This window comes from Protomyctophum parallelum (assembly GCF_964188405.1).
Source record: "Protomyctophum parallelum genome assembly, chromosome: 1".
NCBI lineage: Eukaryota > Metazoa > Chordata > Actinopteri > Myctophiformes > Myctophidae > Protomyctophum > Protomyctophum parallelum.
Window position 1 is genome coordinate 68,070,894 of NC_139697.1, and position 13,859 is coordinate 68,084,752.

At 45.6% G+C, this 13,859-nt stretch overlaps 1 protein-coding gene across 1 annotated transcript; it reads left to right on the forward strand.

The window, feature by feature from the left end:
* Positions 1 to 5,432: 5,432 nt before the first annotated feature.
* msantd2 (Myb/SANT DNA binding domain containing 2) lies at positions 5,433 to 11,336 on the forward strand. Its single transcript, XM_083762179.1, has 4 exons — positions 5,433 to 5,894; positions 7,712 to 7,967; positions 8,935 to 8,992; positions 9,297 to 11,336. The coding sequence occupies exons 1-4, from the start codon at positions 5,451 to 5,453 to the stop codon at positions 10,231 to 10,233; spliced, it is 1,695 nt and encodes a 564-aa protein (XP_083618305.1). The 5' UTR covers positions 5,433 to 5,450; the 3' UTR covers positions 10,234 to 11,336.
* The last annotated feature ends 2,523 nt before the right edge of the window (positions 11,337 to 13,859 follow it).

Below are 13,859 nucleotides of genomic sequence, written 5' to 3' on the forward strand. Positions count from 1 at the left end.
GTGCACGAACACCCTCTAGGGGAGTGCGTGACATGAAGAGGGTAATGGCGGTTATATGGTGTTTATTAAATATTCTGCTGGTTGGGTTTGTGGGCTGTGAGCTGACCACCCAAGTATCCCCGGTCAGAGAGAGTATGTGACACCAAGGTATATTATTAACAAGGTCAGGTTTATTATCTCCTTAATCCATGGTTTCTACAAACAAACAAAGGAATACATTAGCACCTAGTGCAATGGCAAAGTACTCAGAATACAGCATATTATCTCAACATTATGGCAAAGTGAGCAATAACCGATCAACATGTTGTACAAATAATATATTAAAGTCAATACAGTACATGGGAACAAAGGCTTACTTTGGTCAAGTACGCATGGCTGGAGTAGTGGGTAGACTCAGTGAGGTCTGTAGGTGCTGCATGTTGCCTGTGTGAAGGCTGGAGACTGAGTGAGGTGTGTGGGGTGAGTTGCTGGTTATATGTGGCACACCTAGACTGTGATTGGCTAATGAGTTGAGTGGTGTGATGGCAAACACATGTGTGATTGTGGATGCAGGGAATGGGGAGTGTCCAACAGAGGCTGCCAGTCAGACAGCATGCAGATAATTCACAACAGCCGCCCCCACAGTAGCTCAGCTACTGTGAATATAGAGAATTGTCTTTGCTGTTGAGGTGGCAGTGAGTGTAGTGCAGGGACAACCGGTGTAGTGTGCTGGGATGGACACAAATGTTCAGTTGTCAATTACGATCAGGTGTTGTCTGGGAAGACGGACAGTCAGCCGCCCCATGGAACAAGAACTTGGAGCTGGTGAAGGGAGGCAATCAGCCGTTCCGTGTTGACCAGATCTTCCGGCTGGTGACAGGGAGTTACCTCGGGCGGACGGCCCGGAGGCTGGATAGGAGCGGAACTGGCCGCCCCAGTCAGGAATGAAGGACGAGGCAGGTACAGAGGGTGACCAGGTGGTTGGGACCCAGGGGACCACGGCCGTCGACGCGACCACTCTGGCGGGCGACCGCTGTAGGGGAGCCAGACTGGAAACCGCTGACGCTGGCGAGGACGTACTGGAGGGTCTGTAGGATACCTGGAGGAGTGGAGCCACAAGGGAGACCGGTGCTTTCGGCGGGGCCGCACCGGAGGTCGCTGATGCAGGTAGGACCGGGCAGGAAGTAGTGCGGCAGGTTGGCTTGGCTCAGAAGGCGGATCTGCTGCATCCTGTGCATGTGGACCTGTAGTGGCTGTGGGCCCCCGGACTGGAGGCTCTAGAAGGGGTACTAGGCAAGGCGATGACCACGCTGGATTGGGGGGCGTTGGACACGCCGGCCCTGGAGGCGATGCGCACGCCGGCCCTGGAGGCGATGCGCACGCCGGCCCTGGAGGCGATGCAAACGCCGGGTCTGGAGGCGATGCGCACGCCGGCCCTGGAGGCGATGCGCACTCCGGCCCTGGAGGCGATGCGCACGCCGGCCCTGGAGGCGATGCAAACGCCGGCCCTGGAGGCGATGCGCACGGCGGGTCTGGAGGCGGTGCGCACGGCGGGTCTGGAGGCGATGCGCACGCCGGGTCTGGAGGCGATGCGCACGCCGGGTCTGGAGGCGATGCGCACGGCGGGTCTGGAGGCGATGCGCACGGCGGGTCTGGAGGCGGTGCGCACGGCGGGTCTGGAGGCGATGCGCACGCCGGGTCTGGAGGCGATGCGCACGCCGGGTCTGGAGGCGATGCGCACGCCGGGTCTGGAGGCGATGCGCACGCCGGGGCTGGAGGCGATGCGCACGCCGGGTCTGGAGGCGATGCGCACGCCGGGTCTGGAGGCGCCGAGGCTGGAGGCGATGTGCACGCCGGGTCTGGAGGCGCAGCACGAGGCACCAGGGCTGGAGGTGCGGCAAAAGGCGCCAGGGCTGGAGGTGCTGGAACAGGTGGAGGACTGAGCTGGTTTAGTGGCAGAAATGGCTGAGAATAGGCCGGGCTTAGCTGGGGAAGAGTAGGGTGTGAATGCACCACCTGAACCGGTGTGCATATGGCCACCATGATCTGCTTCTGTGCAGTCAAATGGTGATGGGGAGGTGCTCCCCCGTGTTCTCCATGTTGGAGCTGATCACACACCAGCCATGTGCTGATGTGTTTTAACAATGTTCGTCGTTCCCCATCTCTCCTATCAAGCTCCGTCATTCTGCTCTTCATGAGTTCCAGTTGATAGTTGTCCTCAGTTTCAGCCTTCCTCATGGATTCTACCATGGTGGGTAGATCCTGGATGGACCTCAATGTCACCCTTGGGTAGTCAGCTAATCCGGCTCGAAGGACCATATTAAATATTCTGCTGGTTGGGTTTGTGGGCTGTGAGCTGACCACCCAAGTATCCCCGGTCAGAGAGAGTATGTGACACCAAGGTATATTATTAACAAGGTCAGGTTTATTATCTCCTTAATCCATGGTTTCTACAAACAAACAAAGGAATACATTAGCACCTAGTGCAATGGCAAAGTACTCAGAATACAGCATATTATCTCAACATTATGGCAAAGTGAGCAATAACCGATCAACATGTTGTACAAATAATATATTAAAGTCAATACAGTACATGGGAACAAAGGCTTACTTTGGTCAAGTACGCATGGCTGGAGTAGTGGGTAGACTCAGTGAGGTCTGTAGGTGCTGCATGTTGCCTGTGTGAAGGCTGGAGACTGAGTGAGGTGTGTGGGGTGAGTTGCTGGTTATATGTGGCACACCTAGACTGTGATTGGCTAATGAGTTGAGTGGTGTGATGGCAAACACATGTGTGATTGTGGATGCAGGGAATGGGGAGTGTCCAACAGAGGCTGCCAGTCAGACAGCATGCAGATAATTCACAACAGTGTTATTTAACACAAACTGCTAAATCCGGTAAACCACTGTTGTAAGGAGATGTATAGAGCAGCTGCGGGAGTATACAGCAGCTGCGTGTCTCTCAGTGCAGTGACATTCTGCGATTATTTGCCATAATCATATTACAAAATGTATCATTTTCGGCCAAATACAACGAGACTAAAGGTGGTTGCACACTGAATGCGTTTTTTGGAAAAACCGATGGAGAAATGCAGCTAAAAATCTGCTAGGTCAGGAGGTAACAGGGGGTGCACGGCCAAAAGACTTTGGGGACCGCTGCTCTACAATACACTTTACTAACAGAAACTTTAAGACATTGTCAATTAGCCCCTGATCCTGCCAACTATATGCACTAAATCAGGCTACCTACATATTGTACTGTTCATTTACAATGTGTCTCAAAACAATCAGCAACAACAATAGAATGTACCAATATACAGCGCATCATGTCACTTATAGCTCAGGGCAGGGCTCTATCCAACTTTTTAATGCCACTTAACCCCAAACAGACTTTCATTAGTCCTTGGACCCCTATTTTAAATTGTTTTGTCCTATGAACCCTCATATGAAAGTAGGTTTTGGTTGTTGACGTTGACTTTGGACCCCCTGCAACCTCCTTAATGACCACTGGGGGTCTCCAGACTACATCTGATTCTGTTGTGAGCTCAGACTGTTACCTCTCACAATCTTCAAACATATCCAACTTATATTAGTGATGTAAAGTAGTATACATTTACTTAAGTACTGTACTGGACCATTTTTAGGTATTTGTACTTTACTTTGAGTATTTCCAATTTCCAGTAGTTTTTCTTCTAAACTCCACTACTCTCCACTAATCTCAGGGGTAAATATTGTACTTTTACTCCACTACATTTATTTGAAAACTTGAGTTACTAGTTAATTTGTAGATTTGTGATTATCATTAAGTGTGAGCTACAAGCTCACAATGTGTCGCATTGTAAGTTAAGTCACATTGTGAGCTTGTAGATCTGCAATTTTCAAAAGATGTTTTAAGTGAAACATGTGAGTACTACATTCCACCACTGGCTACAGCTACACTACAGCAGTCGTTCCCAAAGTGGGGTCTGGGGACCCCCAGGGGTCCTTGAGGGAGTTCCAGGGGTCCCCAGCTAAATGATAGTTTGGAACCAAATGGACCCTCCATTTATACACTATAAATGGGGGGGTCTGTAGCCTAATCTAATGGCTTGCATGTCAAACTGGGGGTCCTTGAAATTAAACAGATTGAGAGAGCCGTAAAAATCTCCTTTTATGGGTGTCCAATGTCCATGGCATATCTTTTCTAATGGGGGTCCGCAGGCTAAAAAGGTGTATTAATGGAGCTCTCACCTCCATAATGTCTTCACTCACAGGCTGCAGCTGCATCACAATCACACTCTGTCTGCATCTGGTGATCTGGTCTGCACCTAAAGGCAGTGTGTGTTGTTTCACATTACTTTAGTTTGGTGTTCAAATTATATACACATGACGTATGTAACACTCACACAACTCTGTGTAAACAATGACCTCATTGTTAGCTAGCAGCTAGCAGCTACTACACACAACAATAATTAATTTAATTAGTTTGCCTCACGCACTCCTATATGGCTTTCCTAAATTAGGAATCCTAATATTGCCAATATGCGTTATATCTAACTCTATGAAAGTTAAAAGTTTACGCATTGACGCATTAGCTGAGGTCTACTCCTGCTCAAGAATATGAACACTGTTAGCTTGAATATCAATTAGCATATTAAGTTGAGTTGAAGTTCACCTTCACCTGCGGCTGTCTTTGGAGACGTTTGTTTCTTTTTCTTTTCTTTATTGGTGTCTCAGCAGCTCTCTACTTCCGTGTCCTTCTTCTTCACCAACCTAACCCAAATAAACTGCATACCTGACGAACTATAGCCTAGGCAGTTTTAGGCATAGATTTAGGCACCTCTATGGGGTTATTATAAACAAAGGGTACCTGCGCCGCTGGTGTAGTGGTATCATGCAAGATTCCCATTCTTGCGACCCGGGTTCGATTCCCGGGCGGCGCACAGATTTTTCTGACTAATTGAAAATGGAGGACCCTGACGTAAACAAGTCTTATAAATTAATAGTGCTTTTTCTGGTTTTTATCCTCGTAGAAGTTTTTGTATTGACATGTACTTTCTATTGAACTAGTCTGACTGTACCCATTCTACATACTGTGAATAAAATAAAATGTTCAATCAATCAATCATGACATAACATAGCATAATACTGGTAGTCTGGTTTATTAACCAGGCTATAATACTGGCCCCCGTAAAAAAGGTGGACCCTTTTGTAAACAAGTGTAATGCTTTATGGTGTCGTCCACTCACAGTTAGGCCTAATAGTTTTTGTATTGAGACAGTTGTGCTTGAAATGTACTGTAATTCTGCAAACTGTTAATAAATACTTAAATCAATCAATCAATCCCCCCCCCCCCCCTTCCCCAACAAGTCTAAGTCGTGGGAGTAATGTAGCTCCAGAAGGTGGCAGTAATGCAATGCAACACCGCAAAGCTTCCCCCTCACGTTCCAAAAGAAAAAGAGGCATCCCCTCCTCCCCTTAGCAACAGAAGCAAGATGGCAGCGTCCACTAACGCGGAGCAGTCTCTGGAGGCATCGACGCCGTTGAAGATACCCAAGACAGAAGTCCCGTCGCCCGAATCGGAGGATCTGAGCGACAGCAACCAGTATCACTCCAACTCGTCCACGCCCAACCGCTTCTCGCCTCTGAACGTCAGCACGGGGAGCGGCGGCGGCGGCGGTGGTCGCGGCTGCCTGGCCTCATCCTCGAATAGCTTCACCGCCTGCCGAGGAATGTCGTGGACCCCGTCCGAGACGAACGCCCTCATCGCGGTGTGGGGCAACGAGAGGCTGACGGAGGCGCGGATGCAGCAGCTGGAGGTGGCGGGCACCGTGTTCTCCGGCAAGGCCCCCGGGCCTGCCATGTACGAGCGGGTCTCCAGAGCCCTGGCGGAGCTGGGCTACGAGAGGACCCCGTCCCAGTGCCGGGAGAGGATGAAGGTAAACGGGGGGCAGGAGGATCGTATCTAGGTGTGATGCTGATGCACATCATCATAGGCTGCTGCTGTCCTCGCTTGCAACATCTCACTCACTCACTCACTCACCCCCCCCATTGAGCTTGTTGACTGGCCTTAGACAACACTTGCACAGCAGCACTGTACAGTTACTGATGATACAGATTGCAAAGACGATTGCAGAATGCAAATGGTACTATAGATGGAGCATCACCCATCCCCAAATGATGTCTGCAGACGGTCATGATGATGATTAATTCAGTTCTCGGTTCCATGATCACAATTCACTTTTGCTTGTCTCATTTGTCTGGGCAATCATATTATTTTGTCTATCAAGGTTCAAGGTTTCTTTATTTTGTCTCCCGAGGGAGAAATTTGTCTTGGACCCCAAGGACCCGCCCTGCAGCATACATACAGATACAATACAATACAAGACACACAGTGACCTGTACAACATTAAAATACCACACACCATTGTACGTAGTGCAAAAGAGGGGAAGAACATCACCTCAAAACCTTCGACCCCTACCCTGTCTGCCCTCTGCAAGGACTCTGTTAAGGAGTGTGATTGACAGATGGACAAAGGAAAGCTTGTACCTATTATACTTGCACGCATGGACCTCGTACCTCCTACCTGATGGCATTAGCCGATACTCGGGGTATAGTACATTGGAGGGGTCAGAGCAGACACAATTTTCTTAACCTGTCCAATGGTGGCCTGCTCAAAGTTGACCAGGGGGGTGATCGGAGGTGTAGACATACCCATGATCTTCCCTGCCATTTTGGCTAATCTAAGGATCTCAGATTTGTATGTATGTATCTCTGTCGCATAATGTATTTAATGTGGTCAGTCAATAAGGGGCGAAGGTGTTTAGATTTAGCTGATCATAAAAGAGAGTAGACTTTTGAAACCAAGCAGGTAGATTTCAGGATCCGCTCCAATGTGCCTGCCAATAAGCATATACCTGGATTAGCATATCCTTTTTGCAATTAGTTTCTAAGCACATGAAAACAGTGTGAGAGAAGGAACACATTCATCATCTTCTTATAATGGTCCATTCATTCATACATTTGGAGGTGAAGCGGCGAACAGTCAACGCCAGCATCCTCACTTCCCACCTCCACACACCACTGGAGTATTTGTCTGTTTGTTGTAGAACAGTTTACAAATGTATACCGTTACTTGCTAATGTGCTAACTTGGTGGTAGGTAATGAGTAATCAATCGCTGACGCCAACATATGACATATAAGAGATATACCGGTATATGTAATGACCCGTAATGAGGACATACAGTAAAGTATGCAACAATGATCTAATCCAATTCAAATATATTATGTTCCACTAAAATGACATTACTTGGGCAGGAACACTTTGGTGTTTTAAAGTATTACTAGACCTGTACTACTTGGGAACGATGCAACTTGGGAACCTAATGATATACGTTGTCATAGCACATTATGTTATACTTTAGCTATTGAAAAATAGCACATCTACAAGCTCCACGGCACTTGTAGGTCTGCTATAGGTCTGAAAGATCGTGAAAATGTGGCGCAATTTTGGAACATATATATTCTTTTAGAGCGAACGTTTCTGCATATGATTCTAGGCTTCCTTGACCTGAAATAGTAGACCTATGAGAACCACATATAGAAACATGGGGTTTCTTTCTCCAGAAAACTCAGGATTTAGGAGACATTTTGTAGAATCGAGTTCCGGTCTAAATGGATTGAAGCTACGGGGGTACTACACTACTAGCCTGGTTGATGACACAATAACATCCTCTCATGTCACCCCGTCCTAGACACTGCGGCGGTGCTACAGCCGCGTGAAGGAGCACGGCATCGGGAAACGGAAGAGCAGCTACTCCCTGGAGCAGCTGGAGAAGGTGTTCGGACAGGGAGGCTGGGACTCCCAGAGCTGTGCTCCGGTGCTCATCAACAGCAGCGGCCTGTACCAGGAGATGGAGTCGGACAGCAGCACCCTGGAGGACTTCTCGCAGGAGGACTGGTGTAACCAGGTCCTGGCCTCCGCCTTCCAGGAGGGAGACATGGAGGCTGGTGAGTGACTGTGTGTGACTGTGTGTGACTGTGTGTGTGTGTGTGTGTGTGTGTGTGTGTGTGTGTGTGTGACTGTCCTTTTTCACTGAAGAAAAATAAATGGAAACTACATGAAAACTAAGCTATATGATGACTAAAAGTAAGACTAAATGTATTGACAATTTTGTCAACAGATAAAAACTAGACAAAAATGTTAGGAAGGGACTAGTGGACAAGAGATCCAGTGTAAGTCATTTTACACTTGGTTGCATGCTGAAAATAGAAGATCTACAATCTCACAACGCGTCACACTGCGACGCGTTGTGAGCTTGTAGATTTTCAGCGTAAAATCAGTCATTACGACGGCATCAAGGCCCACCAAAATACATTTTAGTCGACTAAATCAACTGTTGCTTTAGTCGACTAAAACTAGACACTAAAACATTCCGGGTGACTAAAATGTGACTAAAACTAAATGAAAACTATTCAAGAGACTATGACTGAAACTGAAATCAAAATTTGCTGCCAAAACCAACACTGGTGTGTGCATGCTTGCGTGTGTGTGTTTGCATATAGTGAGGGGTAATTGTTCACAATGTTCCCAGCACAAGTATAATAATAGAATTTCAGAAATCAATATTTTGAAGGCCAATTTCCTGGTCGTCACAAGAAGAAACGTGGTTGTTTTATTGTTTAAAAAGGATTTCTAGTGTTAGGATTCTGCATTTATTTTAGAGGTTAGGTTTAAGGGTGTCAATGACTGAAAATGGTACATCCAATGTGACCCATTGTGAGCTCAAAGATAGGCTATTGACGTCGGTTAGAGTTAAAAAAGTCAAGCAAATTGTTAAAATGGGATTTAGAAAATTGGCGTAGTTAGTCTCATATCGGAGGAGTGACAGTGGGCAGACAGGATTGAGTGCCACAGTAAAAAGAGAGTTGATCTCTAGTTTTGTGTAAATTGCGTTTGTGCTTCTTTTATTTCCAGAAGAAATCCAGGTGCCTAGAGTTCTGCAGAGCCAACCAGAGCTTTCAGAAGAAACGCAGTAAGTCAGTTTGGACTTTGGACACAGGGACCGAGGCTAGTTTGGACATAAACCAAGTTGATTATGATTTTCCTCAATGCATTTTTTAAAGTTCCATTATCCAGGAGATGAAAATCATGGCATGGCTAAGTGGCTTTCTATTTTAGAATGAAAAACAAATCGGGTATGAATATAAGCAGATTTTAGTTTAATGTTCTTATTCAGTTTGAGCCATTCATTTGTTTTAAACTTGAAACGTATAACTTGATGACCGATTACAGTTTCTTACGGTTGTGATTAATGATATTGTCTGCATTTTGTGTAGAAAACGGGACATGATGCAGAATGTAATGCGCATCCTTGAGTCGGTGGAGCTGAAGTGGGAACACTTCCAGACCTGGACTGAGTTCTCGAGGCTGCACCTCTCCAACAAGCTGGCTATCTTTGGCGTGGGCTACAATACACGCTGGTGTGAGAACGTGCGCTACCACTACGCCGAGATCAGTTCCCAGGTGCCTCTGGGCAAGCGGCTCCGCGAGTACTTCAACCCGGAAAAGCCAGAGGGCCGCATCGTCATGACCAAAGTGCAGAAAATGAACTGGAAAAATGTTTACTACAAGTTCCTGGACATCACAATCAGTGAGGCTCGCTGCTTGGAGCTGCACATGGAAGTGGACTGGATCCCCGTCGCCCAGTCCAGAGTGGCCGTCTGCAACAAGGGCACCTCCTCCCAGTACCTCCTACCCGGGGACATCCCCAAGACCTACGGACTCTACGCTATCGGCCACGAGGTGCTGACGCCTTCGAAAGACGCCACTCGGATGTCGCCGCACGGCGACCACAGCTTACAGCGGTGTGACTCTGAGTCGGATGGCATGATGGCGGCGTGCCTGGATGGCGGCGGAGAAGGAGAGGGGATGATGATGGGGGAGAGGACTGGGGCTAAAGTCACTTACTGCTATCTAGGCATAGCCGAGGACAGGACCGTACAGCAGTGTCTGTTCCAGCACTTTCAGGCCTCGGGCAAGCACTACGTCCATGGGGAGTCGTCATCGGCCGTCACCCGTTTCCTGCGGGACAACTGTCGCCCCGGCGCCGTGGGGCAGGAAGGAGAAGGAGCCGAAGGCCTGTGTCAGCGTTCGTCTATTTACGTAAAGTTCATAGAGGTGGAGCTGGACTTCCTCTCAGCAGGCTCCCTGGTGGAGTGTCTAGAAATCGCCATCGGCTACTCTTTAAAGTATAACAGCAAAGAGACGTTGTAACTTTGTGTCCAATGTTTTTAAGATTGCCTCGACTTGAAGGATGTGGCTAAACCTGTCCAGTCTGTTATAAGCGTGGATGTATGTGCAAAAAATCTGTCAAAATCAATTTCTCTTGCCTTGTCAGCCATGTTAACCCACTTTTGATATTTTGCACACATCATTTATTCGTGTGTGCAATAGTTATACACAGTGCGGTTAATGCATTGTGTGCAAACGCAGGGACACTTGGCTTCAGTATTGCAAAGTATGTTTTTGTCCAAGAAATATGTGCTAATTATTCCTGCTACTATGTGCACTACAAGAGTGGCACTGTGTTGGTCTAGTATCAGCGAATATTGCCTCATCAGGGAGTATATGGGAACGATAAGGTGACTTGTGCAGTGCAGTATACATCCGTGTACCTCAGTGGGGTGTGCAGCTGAGCTAGCGTGTACATCCACTGGAACTGCCTTTTCTTTGACTGTTGAGGTCTGTATTCATAGAGCATTTAAGACTATTGGCTAGTTTTATGTATGTCCTGTGTAGCAGAACACGGAGGCCATTTTGGGGTCTGTTGAAGGGCTGGTCGATATGACTTAAAAATTTAATCGACATCACGATTATTTCCAAATGAACTGCACCTGCGTTTACAGACCACTCAAAAAAAGAGTTTGGCAGAAAGTGGAGAACGGATTAATTGGTTGGCTTTTTTTTTCTTTCAATCCACAACCTTGTGGATTGTATTCAGAAAGCCTAAACCTAGTTTATAATTTGAACTACAAATTAGCCCTAAATTGTATAGTCAGGTTATGACTAAAAACATCACCATTCAATAGTTAGAGGTGAACTCTATAGCAGTATTCTGATACTTTATGAATACATTCTCTGAGATTATGTGCAATGTGCCAGGAAAGGACTGTGGTTGAAGAATTATTGGATTTTGGACCGTTGAATGAATCCATTAATGTTCACACTTATAAAATCTACAGTATATATATATATATATATATATATATATACACAGTACATATATAATATATATTTAAAAAAATATTGATGTTGAGCATTCCAGCTTTTGTGATCTTGCAACGTTAATTCGTTTCAGTATATTAATATATTTTTTATTTTATTGGTTAACACCATTTCTTGTTATTGTTTTGCGGTCACAGTCTTGTATGTTTACATATTTTGAAAAAAATAAATGGGACACTGGCTGTCATTTGCCACTCATTAAGAAAGCTTTGACTTTTTTTGGAGTGAAATATGTGCTGACAATCTGTCCCGATAGGGGTCTAGTCACAATGTGTACTGTTGCGACACTTGCAGAATTCACTATCTTTGCCGAATGTTCGTCCCAAAATAGGGAGGGACCCTAGGTGTCATATGGTTAAGCATCTGGCTATCCTAGACCAGTGGTTCCCAAACTGAGGGAGTTCCAAGGGGTCCCCAGCTAAATGATAATTAGGAACCAAATGGACCCTTATGGGTCTGTAACTCTGAGAGTGTACAAATGGACCCGTTAGGGTTCCATTTGTACACTCAGAGTTAAATTAACTTTATACATTTAGGTGTCCCAGCAAAATAAATGCTATTAAATGGGGGACCATAGCCTAATTCAGGTCAAACCTGGTGGTCCTTGAAATTAAACTGGTCGAGAATTACTGCTAGAGCTGTAAAAGTCTTCTCTTATGGGGGTCCCTGGCAAATATTTTCAAATGGGTGTCCGCAGGCTAATGAGTGTCATTTTGGGGGTCCTTGACATGAAAAAGTTTGGGAACCACTGTCCTAGACAAAGTGAAGCATGCAATGCACCCCTAAACTAACTATGCCATATACTGTATAATAGAGCCTATATATGAATGTTTTTTATAGTTTTGGCTAGTGGAATGTCCTCAAGAGGATGATAATGAAATATGTTATAATGTATTTTTTTCTGAATAGCTACGACAACTGCTTTTCTTTATGTATTAATTCATAATCATAACTTCTTGGAACACGGGTTCCAGTTTAAGTCATTTATTGAGGAAATATGTCATGTACCAGTTTGGCCAGGAGATGGCAATAGATAGCAATTCATAAAATCTAGATGAGCTGTTGAAAGGAAGAGGTTTAAGGGGGAAATCGTTGTCACAAATTATTGTAAAAGACAGTGTGGAAGAGGTGGAGATACTATGCATCTATAAATTATTTGCATAAAGATGAATTAACTTCACAGTGACATTATATGATAATTAGCCAATGACATAAAGTACTGCTGTTAACTTTGAGACTTGTGATAACAAAAGAGTATAGAAAGTGTGTTTGAATATTATCCATGATATGCTTATCTGTTTCTGTACAGGCTAACCTAAGGACTTTCTAAAAACCATTGAAGAATAAATTGTTGTATTCCACTGGCGATTGTAAATTCATATTGAATCCTTGCATTGATGATTGTATGTAATAGTTCCACATGTGTCTTATACTTGAATGGCCCAATTGTTTTTATTTTACCATGCATAAGCTATATTTACTATACACAGTGAAATACTCAGTGTTCATTCATGCATTTGTAACCAAATTGACCTTTGTACACTGTAATTTTCCACTATATCAAGTGTGTGATAGTCCAACTTGTACAAGGACACACCAGGGGACACAGATTTGCAGGTCAAACTCATATACTTTGGTTTAGAGTACTTCTGTCTTGCCTCTCGAGAGTCGAGAACCATTGACCCTTCACGGCAAGAAGCAATTAGTTGCGCTTGGAGACGAGGCCACCAGTCAATGGTTAGCTCATTTCTCACCACATTATCAGTATGAAATTACAATAAGTGAACCGTTTTGCATTGCTGTGAGAAAAAAATCATATTCACTCAGTCAAACTGTGGAGGGGTGAATTATACTTCCATATGATGATATGAATCATACCATATGAGAACTTGTATTGAATTGTTAATATATTCACACATTTTATCACCTGATATTAATATAGATACCAGCAGGTTAATGAAGACAGTGTGGGGCAGGTAGGCCTACAGGTATAGCATATTAAAATTAAAGGACCATACGGTCTATACCGGCCGGCATCAATACAAAGTAATTGCGAACGCAGTGATTGCGAATGCAATGAGCACTAACTATGAGACCCTGCAGATCGTGTCTGTCTGTCTGTCTGTGTGTGTGTCTGTCTGTCCCGCTGTGACACCACCCGCCCGCCACCAGAGGGCGCAGCTGTAGCACACACACACACACACACACACACACACACACACACACACACACACACACACACACAGTAGAAAACAAAAACAAAATTACTAACTAAAAAAAAAATAATAATAATAATTGATTGTCTCCACCAGCCGAAGGCATGGGGGAGGCATGGGGGAGAGTATGTTTTGCACTCCGTCCGTCCGTGTGTCCGTCCGTCCGTCCGTGTGTCCGTCCGTGTGTCCGTCCGTCCGTGAGCAGCTAATCTCGGCCACCGTTAACCCGGTCGATGCCAAATTTTGCACACACACTCCCTGGATGCCAACCATGAACCTCTGCCCCAAACTTTCCAGAACGGCCTGTTATAGCGCCACCAGGAGGCTGCTTTGTGCAAAACAAGTTTTTGCACAGTACACCTACAGATTTTGTCCAAACATCACGCAAATTGGTACACA

Excerpts from the sequence above, each read along its gene's own strand:
- msantd2 (XM_083762179.1), top strand. The coding sequence starts at position 5,451 with ATGGCAGCGTCCACTAACGCGGAGCAGTCTCTGGAGGCATCGACGCCG. Across the intron at positions 5,895-7,711 it reads AGTGCCGGGAGAGGATGAAG|ACACTGCGGCGGTGCTACAG; the intron begins GTAAACGGGGGG and ends ACCCCGTCCTAG. Across the intron at positions 7,968-8,934 it reads GGAGGGAGACATGGAGGCTG|AAGAAATCCAGGTGCCTAGA; the intron begins GTGAGTGACTGT and ends TTTTATTTCCAG.